This window comes from Thunnus albacares, chromosome 12 (assembly GCF_914725855.1).
Source record: "Thunnus albacares chromosome 12, fThuAlb1.1, whole genome shotgun sequence".
In the NCBI taxonomy this organism is placed as follows: domain Eukaryota; kingdom Metazoa; phylum Chordata; class Actinopteri; order Scombriformes; family Scombridae; genus Thunnus; species Thunnus albacares.
Genome location: NC_058117.1, coordinates 21,440,029 through 21,452,981, shown reverse-complemented (window position 1 = coordinate 21,452,981; position 12,953 = coordinate 21,440,029). Strand labels below are relative to the sequence as shown.

At 36.4% G+C, this 12,953-nt stretch overlaps 1 protein-coding gene across 3 annotated transcripts in view; it reads left to right on the top strand.

Annotated features, from left to right (window-relative positions):
* LOC122993184 (dynein axonemal heavy chain 8-like) overlaps positions 1–12,953 on the top strand; it is a 41,288-nt gene that overhangs the window by 739 nt on the left and 27,596 nt on the right. Inside the window, exons 1-29 of one of the 3 annotated variants that reach the window (XM_044367124.1) lie at positions 65–496; positions 1,492–1,593; positions 1,689–1,823; positions 2,611–2,695; positions 3,071–3,222; positions 4,001–4,187; positions 4,391–4,554; positions 4,890–5,066; positions 5,702–5,815; positions 5,962–6,069; positions 6,191–6,292; positions 6,404–6,550; positions 6,630–6,827; positions 6,966–7,042; positions 7,119–7,218; positions 7,339–7,458; positions 7,546–7,681; positions 7,811–7,998; positions 8,075–8,155; positions 8,477–8,593; positions 8,929–9,048; positions 9,283–9,421; positions 9,650–9,732; positions 9,826–9,932; positions 10,006–10,093; positions 10,606–10,732; positions 11,132–11,301; positions 11,405–11,531; positions 12,407–12,642. In XM_044367124.1, the coding sequence (XP_044223059.1) occupies positions 1,552–1,593; positions 1,689–1,823; positions 2,611–2,695; positions 3,071–3,222; positions 4,001–4,187; positions 4,391–4,554; positions 4,890–5,066; positions 5,702–5,815; positions 5,962–6,069; positions 6,191–6,292; positions 6,404–6,550; positions 6,630–6,827; positions 6,966–7,042; positions 7,119–7,218; positions 7,339–7,458; positions 7,546–7,681; positions 7,811–7,998; positions 8,075–8,155; positions 8,477–8,593; positions 8,929–9,048; positions 9,283–9,421; positions 9,650–9,732; positions 9,826–9,932; positions 10,006–10,093; positions 10,606–10,732; positions 11,132–11,301; positions 11,405–11,531; positions 12,407–12,642 (3,627 nt within the window). In that variant the 5' untranslated portion in view covers positions 65–496; positions 1,492–1,551. Of the gene's footprint in view, positions 1–64; positions 497–623; positions 868–1,491; positions 1,594–1,688; positions 1,824–2,610; positions 2,696–3,070; positions 3,223–4,000; positions 4,188–4,390; positions 4,555–4,889; positions 5,067–5,701; positions 5,816–5,961; positions 6,070–6,190; positions 6,293–6,403; positions 6,551–6,629; positions 6,828–6,965; positions 7,043–7,118; positions 7,219–7,338; positions 7,459–7,545; positions 7,682–7,810; positions 7,999–8,074; positions 8,156–8,476; positions 8,594–8,928; positions 9,049–9,282; positions 9,422–9,649; positions 9,733–9,825; positions 9,933–10,005; positions 10,094–10,605; positions 10,733–11,131; positions 11,302–11,404; positions 11,532–12,406; positions 12,643–12,953 lie in introns of those variants that run through there. The other 2 variants (XM_044367123.1, XM_044367125.1) reach the window with 2 other exon arrangements.

The following is a 12,953-nucleotide window of genomic DNA, read 5'->3' as shown; positions in this document are numbered from 1 at the left end:
AGTAGACCACGAAACATAGGTCCTCTGCGGAGACTGACCCAGGATCTGTACTTATTTTGGTAAATTCGTCGTTGTCATTATATCAACAGTCCGATAGAGGGTGCCAAATATAACAAAAATAAATAATGGTTCCCAGACGATGGCCCGGAAAGCATTCATAATGATTAGAAGTCTGATTCTGGTCATCCATCCAGCCAGTCGTTCAGTCTGAAGACTTTTTAATTGCCAAATATCATTGAAGATAATGTGAAGTGTGATTTGGCGTCATCAATACAAGGTTACTGAAAGAAAATACGTGGACAAGCATCATTAGTTTCTCTAACAAGCCCTCAAAACTGACAGAGAGAGAGAGAGAGAGAGGCCAAAAGCAAAAGATGAAGAACGGCTGGGGACGATAACATTTATGTTTTTTCATGTCACCTTTGACACTAACGGCTATAACGCCTGGTGGTGTCCCTCAACGGCTGGGCAACAAGTGCGATCATTTGGCAAGCAGGTAAGTTATGCCAATTAAAACGAAGCACATGAAACCCAACTACACGGTCAGGGTTATTACTGAAAGAAAATACATGGAAAAGCATCATTATTTTTCTCTGACAGGCCCTCAAAACTGAGAGAGAGTCCAAAGCAAAATATGAATAACGGTTAGGAACGTTGAGATTTTTTTCACGTCACTCCTGACACTAACTGCCAGTAGCGCGTGGTCTCCCTCCAACGGCTGGGCAACGGTGACAGTTACAGGGCTGTTAAAGCTGGATTTGAATGAAAAACTTGCTGTCAGCGGTCGGAAAAACCAACGAAAACAACCCAAACAGAAAAAAATGTGGCCGACAGAGGGCTGTAATTGTAACGGATAATCAAGTGTTGGTAAGCACAGAAAAAAAGTGAACAGTATGTTAACATGATGTATGGCATTAACGTTAGCTTGCACAAAGTGTCTGACTGACAGCCAGTGTAAAGTTTGCTAAACTTGGATTAGTTAACACAATGTAAACGTTAATAACCTTACCAGACGAAAGTTAACTAATCTAATAGCTATAAACTATCTTTATGTAGCTTTTATTTAACTTTAAGTTAGCCAGGAGCATATTTGTAGCTTAAGTGGTAAGGCGATATTCCTTTACAATGGTAGCTAATAGCTATATCAGCTTATTTAGCTAACCTCGCTCTCAGTTGAACGTTGTAAAATGTAACAATGTTAATCAACGGTCTCATTAACCGTTAAAACGTTTCCGTTGATATGTATTGTGTGTATATAATGTGACATGTATTGTATATAGTGTGCTCATATCTAATGGTAAACTCCTCGATATGAATGTCAGCTCGATTTTAAAAAAAACAAAAAACTGCCATATTTTGCTCAAAAAATACATTTATTTATCAGGTTAAAGATATCCCCACTTCTTTGGGGCTTCATTAAAGTGAACATAATGGCATGAGGCTGCAGCACAAGTGGCAAGTTATGTTTTTTTTTCTTATTTTTTAATGCAGGGAGGATATGCAGAACTGAGTTTTAATCAGCGGAGGAGGATTTAACCTGAGCTCTTACAAATGGATGCACATGATCCAAAGCCGAAGAAGCATGGCTATCAGGTAAATTACATCTAACACCTTTACATTTAGACCTCCGCCTACTGCATTTGTTAATTGAACAAGTTACTACTATTAACACTGCTTATCATCCTCAGGCCAAATACAAGCAGGCGAGAGAAGAGCGAAAGAAGCTCCTCACCCCTGCACACATGTACATGATTGACATCCTGGCTGATAGGCTGTCCTTGGAGCCAACAGCAGTAGAGGACTTTATTCTAGATTCCTCATCTGTGAGTGTGTCCTAAGGGTTTTGTTTAGGAGATTGAGAATATCTCACAGGAGAAGTAATTAATCATTCCAGTGTTGGTGGACTGTTTTGTGTTCATTATGACAAATCAGGTCTGTGATCAAAAGAAATGAAAGAGCCAAGACTCAACATTGACATAATGAGATCCTTTCTGCATTTGGGGAAAATATGTGGCAGTTGCAACTTCTCACTTAACCTTTCAGATGGAAACTTGGAGCATCATTACATACAGGCTTCCAACAATTCCAAAATTGAATACAGGTTTGGTGGCATTCAGAAAAAACACCTTAGGGATAGAAGGCACAACTTAGCCTTTATATTTTATTGGTCAGATGAGGTTCACATGTTTTGGTTCAGTTTGTGCATCATATGCATAATGGCAAAGTTTTAATTCTAATAAAAATGTAAATTGTTATACTATTAAAAGCAGCCACATCTCAACCAATGCACACCAACACATCCTATTGCCATGTTCTTTTGTCTGCCACTGTGTCTTTTTTGATACTACAATACCACTGTGATATACAGAAGTCACAATATTAAAGGCTTACATATAGTAGCTTTGAAGTGGGTCAAAATGTTCATTCTTTGTTTCTGGTGTTGTTTAATGACGTACTATAGTACTGTCATGACTCTCATCATTTTTGATTTTGGGGAGAAGTTTTCATTTTCATAGGTATTTCTTCCTTAGTTTACAGGAACATTGCGTTTTTGGTTGAGTGCGTTAGTGTTAAAGTTATAATTTCTTTCTTTTTTCCATTGTTGAACAGCTGGCTGCTTTTGATAATTTCTTTTCCAAGGGAGGTTGTAAAACCATTTCCTTTGTGTATCAAGAGTCTGAAGTCCCAGGAGTAGGTGGGTATAAATCTAGAAAGATAATCAGTTTCAGCTGTCACACATTAGCCAGCATGTCATGTGTAATTTATTACTTGACTGTCATCATGCAAGTTGAAGTTATTTTTAATAGAGAACAGAATGATAACAGCAAATCAATCACAAGACACATGGTTGTACAATACTCAATAAGTTTTCATCTCTGGGTCCATATGTGTGCTGTATGCAACTGAGTTTATGTTCGGTCATCTGTCTTTACTGTCTAGTAAACATAATTGATTGAACTCGCACCCATACTGGTTAATATCCAAACTTCAGTTTAAATCATCATTGAGTAGTGTTACATGTCCATTTCTGTTTTTAATCTCATCAAAAATCATTTTAATTTAATTTCAGAGTGTGGCCGCTCATATCCTGGGGCAGCCAAAGGGGAGAAAATAATGAGGCTATTTTTAGCCGATTTGTCTCAGACATGCCTTACAGGCATTTGCTGCTCTTTCACACGGACTACAGTGGACATTCCTGTGAATTCAGAAAACATACATGAGGTAAGACGTGTAATGTGTAAACCATTTAAAATGGTGTTTTCTGTGATTGTAAGTCATTTATTGTTCTCTATAAAAGCGACATTTTCCCTTTATACTACTGTATTTTGTTGAACTGCACATGCCATGATTTTATTGATGTGCTAAAAGAAGTAGAGAAGAATTAGAGAATTAACTTATCATAATTAATCATTGTGTGCTAAAATAATTTATTTTTCTAATAAAACTAGAAAGCTATCAGAGAGTGCATAATCCACAAAGGCTGGACAACTTTAAGTTAATTTTAATGATAGAACTTTAATAACAATAGAGATTGATAGATGATTTTTCAAGGTTACCACAATCTTGTGCATATTGGGACTTTGTACAATAATGAATTGTGCAAAAATATCAAGCATGACAAACTCATCACAACTGAGTTATGGCCATTTAGATGCATCATGTCACTGGAGTATGCCTATTGTCAAAATTCTATCAAATGTTGCAAGATTGATTTAGGTTGACATGCTGTCATATCTAAGGAGTCTACAGTGTTTCATTTCATTCAACAAAACTGCCAGTTTTACTCATTAGTACAACTTCAACCAGTTAGATGGAACTAATCAGCATTCCCTGTATGCATTTGACAAAAGCTGGCAACCTTTGTGATAGAAAACACATGTTGCATTACTTAGGAAGATCCTTGCTGCAGATGACCATGTAACTAGCACTAAGCAAATTTGAACTTTTTTGCCTTTTCATTTTGTGAAGTGATCGATGATCTTGTCTTGCTGCTTTGTAGGAGATCTTTTTTTCAATGGTTGATGCCAGAGAGGGTCTCCTGAAAGGGACGAGGAATGCTTTCAATTTTCTGCTACCAGCTCTTGATGCAGCACAAAACTGGGGCGTCCTAGATAAGTCTAGACTCGGAGCAAAAATTAAAACAAACTTCAAGTACACCATACAACGCTGTCTTAGCTCCTTAGATGGTAACTAATTTTTTTTCTGTCAAATTTTGATGTTTAGAGAGAATTATAATTGTAACCTGTCTTCACCATTTTTATTAGCAAATCCTACTTAATTGCTTTCAAATTATCATTTGTTGCTTTATTTGTTAACAATGCCATTACTGTAACCAAAAGGTGGTCTTTAAGTAGTTTTGATGATCTTGTCTCTCATATTTGTACCCCAGACATTCAGATGAGCAATGAGAGTATCGTTCATCTATATAAAGTCACAGATATTGACTTCACTAAATTGGTGTCCCTTGAGGAGATGAAGGTTGCGGCTGCCAACTTTGACATGGTGCATCGACTGGAAGAAATTCTGATGCAGTGGTATAAGCAAATCGAGCAGGTTGGTTAAATGAAGATTTTATATTTGTTACTACTACTCGAAGAGGCAGTAGTCAATTTATGTGATCAGAAGTATCAAGAACTAAGACTCAAACAATGCAATATCATTAAGATGTCATTAAGATACAATCTCAGAGCATGATCAGGGTCTATGCAGACTGTCCAAAATATAATCGAAAACTAGATTAAATTAGACATAGAACATTTTTCATGGTGAATAAATCCATATTTTGAATTATTAAAGCGTGTCACTTCCTAATCAGTCGTACTTTATATTGACTGATTGATTTGCTTTCAAAGGAAATTGTAACCTTTCTCTGTATCTGTGATCATCAGGTCCTGATAGAGAGTGATCAGTTGAGAAAAGGGGTTGATTCTGCAGGGCCACTGAGTGAGTTAGAACACTGGAAAAGAATGTCTTTAAGGTTCAACTCCATCATCAATCATATCAAAGGCCCAGAGTGCAAGGCAGTTGTAATGGTGCTCCATATCAGCCATTCCAAAATTATGAAGGTATGAATGCTTGAGTCTTCAACTTAATCGGTTAGGTTTGAATTGCGTACAGATATGGACTCCACTCCAAACTTGGGAGAAACACTCAATATTGCTAATTGATTCTGTGAAAATAAAACCAGACAAATGTCTGTGCAAAATGATATGATGGAAAAGTTTATTGTTGCATCAGATATTCTGATTACGAGGTGAATGAAGATATGTGATAAATTCTTAACTTTTAATGTTGTGTTTTAATGGGATATAGCATACATACAGAATATATATTCTAAATTTCTGATTCTAGTGGACAATTGCAGTGACAGTTGTCCATAAACCTAAATTGAATCTATTTTTAATAAATGTCAAATGCAAGGACTTGCTTGCTTTTCTCTGATTCTTATTGTACATTTGATGCCTTTGATGAATTATATAAGAAATAAAAAACAGCTGTTTCAGAGTCGTTCCCATTATCACAAGAATAACATTATGAGGAAATAGCAACCTTTAGGTAAATTAGGTATACATTGTTGCAAATTTATATCTAAATATTGACGCAAAGTATCAGCTATCAACTTCAATTGGAACTTCTAAAGCCCTCAAGCCATTCACAGGATTATATTTAATCAAACCTTTTCAACCATGCGGCTATGCAGATGTGGCGGGAGCTGGATACCAGGATAACGGATCGTGCCAATGAGGCAAAAGACAATGTAAAATTCTTGTACACACTGGAGAAAGTCTGTCAACCTCTTTACAACAGTGACCCGGTATGTATAGTAAATAATTTAGGTGATAAACACCTAATCATCATCATTACTTTTTTTTTTAATTATCTGTTAATCAGAAATGAATGCAACAATTTCCATTGACACAGAGTATTGTCAATAATGTCAATATATGTCTGTGCTTTCAGGTCACCATGATGAAAAGTGTGCAGAATGTGATCAATGCCATTCAGATGATTTACAGTGTTTCACAGTACTACAATACAAGTGAAAAAATATCTGCACTCTTCATCAAAGTGAGTGAATTCAGTTCAGTCAGAGAAAAAATACGTTGTATTCAGAAAATAACACACAATGTAAGGACCTAGTTTTCTTTGTGATGCTTTAATAATTTTTTGGCCTCTAAAAATTTAACAGGTCACAAATCAGATGGTTACAGCATGCAGATCCTATATTACTGACAATGGCACTTGTCTTATATGGGACCAAGATGCCGAAGACATCATCAGCAAAATGCAGGTGATGATCACACCCATATGGATAACATCTATTGTATCATTAGTGAGGCTTGAATATAACACACATTGAATCAACATGTCACTGTTTTCACTAATCTTTTATCCTTGGCAGGACTGTATCTGCTTGTATCAGGAGTATCAGTCTTGCTTCCAGAAAACAAAGAAACAAACAATGGAAAGACCTGGAAAGAGGTCCTTTGAAGTTTCAGAGATGCAGATTTTTTGCAAGTTTGAGGGCTTCTGCAAGCAACTCGAAAAGGTACAATCCAAGATCCCATTTTTTATCCCATTCTTACCACCTGGCCTTGTCAAGTAACAGTCAGCATTATCTTTTCTAGATCACACAAATAATAACAGTGTTTAAGACGTTTGAATCTCTTGGGAAATCAAACATTGAAGGCATTGAGATTCTGGCCAGACAGTTTCACACTATATCCATGAATGTGAAAAGGAAGCAGTATGATATGTTGGCTCCAAGGACAGCTGAATTTGAAGCAGATTTTGCTAAGTTCATGACTCAGATCAGCCACATTGAGGTAAATATTTTATCCTGCTTTTCCAAATTGCAACTTGCTCTGATATTAGTAGCCCCCGTTGTCCATCTCCCTATATATACTTGGTATTGTTTCTGAGATAGATGATTGTGTAAACATTTTTGCCACCTTTACCTACAGAACCAGCTGCGGACATTTATGAACTCATGCTTCTCAAACATCATCTCATCTCAGCAAGCTCTTTGCCTAATACAACGGTCAGTACATAATTTTAAGATACCACTGTAATTATTTAAACTTTGGACGATTTCTCATGAATTCCTTTATTTGTAGTTTTCAGAGGCTGAACATTCCTTGTATAATGACAGAAATATCCAACACCGTGGGTCTTATTCTTCAGCAGTATGCCTCAGAGGTAGAGTTTGTGAAAAAGGTATCCCATTTGCATGCTTATATACAGAAATTGACTAGTATTGACATCCGAGTATAATTGTCAGATTTGTCTGAGCATTGATTAAATGAGCAGATGTACTTGTGTAAATTTTCTTTGCAGCTCTATGACAAACAAAGAGGTGACCCTCCATTAGCTAGAAACATGCCTCCTGTGGCTGGGAGGATTGGTTGGGTCAGGCACCTCTACAGAAAAATAGAGGAACCCATATCATACATAAAAGTAAGATGTAATTTCTCCTATTAAAACAACAAACGATACTGGATACCGAAATATTTCATTGTTGAATGTATCTGTTATCCTCAACAGAAAAACTCTGACATCCTGTGCAGCCCTGAGGGACAAGATGTGGTCAAAATATACAATCTCACTGCAGCTGCATTAGTAGAGTTTGAGTCTGTCTACCACAGAGCATGGATGAGTGAAGTGTCAAAGCTGGATTATGGTTGGTTCTCTTGCCCTGACCTAATATGGTGGTACTCTAGATGGTACACAGAACCCCTTTTTAGGTTGCATCATAAGATTATGTTAATATTCATTTCATATGCTTTCTCCCTATTCTGCATCATAACAGTCTTGAATATTACACTGCTGGTTCGTCACCCAAAGACTGGAAAATTTGTTGTCAACTTTGATCCTAAAGTAACTGAGGTCATTCGAGAGGCTAAGTGTTTGTTAAAGATGGGTCTGGAGATTCCAAAGCAGGCTTTGTGTCTGGTCAAGTTGGAAAGCAGAATGAATGCTAATCACCTCAGACTGCAGGTAAATTATTTTATTATATTTTTTCACAGATGGATGGGTTACCTTAATATAAAATGACTTGTATGCCTTCTTATAGACCATTTTGGCAGACTTTGAGTCCACTTGTGAGAGCATACCTGCAGACTTCACCAACTTGATGGCTTCAAAAATAAAAAATGTAAGCAGTTTATGAATACAGTACATTTGAAAATAGAAGTAAAATATCAAATTGTTGAAGAAAAAACAATGTATGCACAACATAAATAGTTCAACTCATCAGTCAACAACAAACATTTTAAGTGTTTCTTGCTTAGCAGGAAAAAAACAGTAGTGCCTTCAGTAGAAAAGCTTTCTTGCTACAGACTGTGGACATGTGGAACCTGCTTTGCCGCACTTCATATTTTTATGGCTTTTTTGACTATTGACCTTTTATTTCTTAATTTACCAGTGCTTCCAAGGTTGCTCATTTATAACTAAAATGTTTATGATAAATTACAAGGTGGAATCTGCACTTCGCCATGGGTCAGTGCTGCTCACCTGGTCATCCTTCCTCCTGGACAAGTTCTTTCAAAATGTTGACAGTGCTTTGTTTGAGCTCAAACATCTTGTAAAGAAGGTACATTACTCAATAAAAGCAACGTGTAAGCTGTCCCTCTGTTTCAGATATGGATATTGCTATAATATCAAGTATAGTCGTTTACTGTTTAAAGTAATACCAAAACTAATGAATTTATGAAAAAGATAAGAAATTAATCAGTGTAATCCCATGATGTTTAGAGGATTATTACAAACTCACCATGAATGTTTGTGGGTCTTCTCTGTAAAACATGTCCTTGAATATTAAAATCACAAGTATGGCCATTAATAATTTGTCACAATTTTGCCCTTCAGGGATTCACAGAAATACTATAGCTCAAGGGCAATTTTTCTATGCTACATTTCCTTTTTCAGGTGCAGGATATCTGTAAGATACACATTGATGATGTCCTTAAAGACATCTCAGAGACTGTACTGATTGAGCTTCCTGAAGATCACGCTTCCTCAGTGCAGCACCTGATTGACCTTAACGAGGTATGGTACTGTGATGACCATCTTATTTTAATCCACCAAATAAAATCATTACATAAAATTGTATATTCGCTATTGATGTCATACCAGTAAATGACTCGCTAACAATTTTTACTGTGTTAACGATGTAGGTTCAGCTTTTTAAGTTTGCACTTCAAGTATGAATATGTATTCCATAGAATTTTCATATTGTGTCTGGGTCACCTTTACACTCATTGTGTTGTCAAATCTCTTTAGACTCGATGTAAGGAGTGGGAAAAGATATTGGACTACAAATGTAGTTGTGTTAAAGAGGCAGTGAAGGAGCTGGGTAATTTGTTCAGTGCCATGTATGAATCAAAAGGCACCAAGAAGACTGTTGAGGAACCTGTTCCAGGTGCCCTAAATTCCTGTTTTAATAGTTGCATGCAAGTGGAAAGTATATAAATAACCATCATACAGCCACTAACATTTTATGTATTCATTTATGTAGTCAAAAGTTTGGACACACTTTCTCAATGAGAAGGTGTGTCTAAACTTTTGACTGGTACTGTATGTACAGTTTGTTTTTGTTTTTTTACTTCACCTTCTAAAACGTTTTATCAGAACTGTGTGACATTCACAGGAGAGATCCAGAAGACCCCTAATGAGGAGGAGGTAATGACTTCAGAAGGTCCAGATAGAAATAAAGCTATCAAATTTGAAAAGGTATGTTCGCTTACTAACACCAAAACATTGCTCATGGTGTATACAGTATACCAACAAATGTATTAATGCTTCAAATGAAAACTGAAATTTCAGGAATTTAAGAAGCTTTATGAACACTTAAGTGCAAGGGTACTGGATGCACTGGTCAAAACAACTAAGTTATCTCTTGACACCCTGAAAAGGAGAATCTTTGGCACAAAGTAAGTATTTCTGGGTTTGTCAGTATGTAATAAAAGGGCCAATATCTAAGCAACACTATACAATTTCTTACAGATCGACATCAACTTACCAGAAGCCAAAGTCTGAGTCTGGGCTGGTCCCACTAATAAAATCTGAAGTCCAGCTGGTCATGCCCAATGTGGTGAGTCTCTAGTACTCTTGGTTCCCAAGGCACCTTGAAATCCTTGAAAGTTTGTGAATTTGAGAAGAAAAATCAAGGCCTTGAAAGTTTTTGAAAGCAGACAAAAATAGACATGGGTCTTTGAAAGTGCTTGAATTTATATATTTTGTGCTAGAATATAATATTGTTTTGCTGTGCTGTGTTAGAGAAGGCAAGAGACCACATAGTCTATGAGCCTCTGTATAGCCTGCTAGTTCTCATTATAAAAATTCTGTGTTACAACAGTAATTAACGTTTATCTGTGTCTCAAATTATGCTGTGTTGGGTCTTTGAATTTGAGGGAATTGGGCCTGGAAAGTCCTTGAACAGTCCTTGAATTTGATGTTTAAGAAGGTGTTGGAACCCTGAGTATTCATTGACAGCTGATTTTAGTTCATGCTAGTGAAGTCACAGGAAAAAGATAATCTAGAATTGCTTGCCAATCTTGTGAAACAGAAAGTTTTGTTTCTCTGTCTGATATTTGTTGTGATTAGGTAATGATTCCCACTGTAGATGAGATCCAACAGGTCATAAATCAACTGATGGACTTAGTGTTGGAAGTTAACAAAGGTATTACATGCTGGCAGCGGGAGTACAGTCATGATGGCACAAAGAACAAAGGTGAGTTATTGTCAGAAGGAACATGGATTAAAAAAAATACCTGAAGACAAGTTAATAGGAAAGACATATGTCTTAAAGTATAATAAAAATATGTGGATTTTAACAAAGAACACTTAATCTCCTAAAATGTACACCAAAATATATATTATTAAGTTTAAGTTAATAAAGTTGTTCATTTGTAGATCTCTGTATTAAAAATAAGAACAATCAAGATTGATTATTTAATCTTTTCATTTAATATGATGGTACAGTGTATTATAAAATCAATTCCCTGATTGGCCAACATCAATCAAAATTGCTTGCAGCTCTTAAAATTTGATGTGTGAACATGAGTAGTGTTATTAATCTGAGATTTAAATTTTCAAGAACAAGTTTTGGTCATTTGTAATCATCTTATAGGCAGAGAGAAGGAGAATTTCTATCACAGAGTTGTTGAACACAAGGACATCAAAAAGGTTGTGGTGATCCTGAAATCAGCTGTTAGCTCCCAGAGAGAACAAGCGACTGTTCTGAAACAGTTCGATCCATTCAGAGTGATCTGGGATGAGGACAGGGACCTCAAAATCAAGGTATGTTGTCCTGCGAACATAACCTGTTATTGTTTTGACTTTTAGTCAGAAAATGTATTTTTTTCCATTATAATGATATTAACATTATCTTAACTTTTAAAAGGAATTCATGGGCAGCAATCCATCCTTGATCCAGATTAAATCAGAAATCCAGCACTACGACTCAATTGAACAAGACATTGATGATATCAAACCTATCATTGGTTTTGGGTTTACTGAACTGTCAACAGGTAAGGTAGCAGTAATGTCTTCTAAGCAGCAACTATTATTTTCCCTCTCTCATGTACACTACATTTTACACTGTGTAGTGGGTCAAATTCCAGTGGAGAGTGGAGAGAGATAGCTTTACAGCACACAGCCAGAAGGGGGAGCAAAAGACTTAGAGTTTAGATTGTTACCATTCCAACATTTACAAATTAGCTGTAAACACAAAGTACAGTTGAAGCTGTAGTTTCAGTTTGTCAGGTATTTGATCATAAACCAAAGAATTAAACAGATTTAAATTTTGACCTGATGATGTATGTGATAAGGAGGTGGATCCCCAAAGTAATTACAATTCATCCTGTGTGGAACATGAATGTCTGTATAATATTTAATTCCAATCCACCCAATAGCGGTCAGGACATTTGACTCAAAACCAAATGTCAACCTCATGGTCAACCTCATTTGGGGGAAACTCAGGGGATCACCAGAGACAACAACAACAATCCATCCAATATTTATATATAAAGATACTTCTGTCTGGACCAAATTAGTAGAGCAACTGAACAACATTTCTATCCACACCATGCCATGGCAAAAAAATTTCCAACCAAAGAAGCAACAAATATATGATTTAATAGGAACTGTTTTAACTTTTTGAATGAATGCCAAGAATTTTGGTGGTGAGATAAAGGCCTTACTTTTACATCATCCTATGTAATCATACCTATGTTCTATAGTTAATTTCACAATGATGAGGCTGAAGTTTAAAAATGATGTGCTTATAATATTTTAAATGCTGTTGCCTTTCTTACTGGTTGTGTCATCACTTGTGTTTGGGGTTGTGTTTGGCTGTGTGTACGTGTTAGAAGGGTGCACAACAAATTGTTTCTCTTGTATACAGATCCATTAAAGAAGTCACTAAAAATTGAGACCAAAGCCTGGAAGAAACTGTTGTGCAAATATCTGAAGGAGCAGTACAAAAAGAAAATGATTGACACCAGCATACATACTAACAAATACATCATACAACTATCTCATCCTGTGGCTAATCTGGAGGATGTACGCCGTGCCATGGGGGCCCTGTCTAAGCTTCGGGATGCTGAAATACAGACTGACATGACATTGATTTCCATTGAGGTATGAATAGCACAGTAATTTGTTTTCAGGGATATAGCTCAAGTCTAGTCTATAACTGCAACAAATGCAAAGTAAATAGGAATGTGTACAAATGTGATTGACCAGTTTGGTTGCATTTTAGCAAAATCTGAGCCAGGCTCAGATTTTTTGCCAGAGGAACCTGTGTCTTTTTGCATTTCTGTATTTGGGCCACTGCTGTGCCAACAAAGTGGTTTCACTAAAACAAATAAATACATTCTGATAAAGTAGCAGACCAAACTGGATCCACAGACAGTATTTAAAGATCCCCTCCACACACCTAACCCTGATAT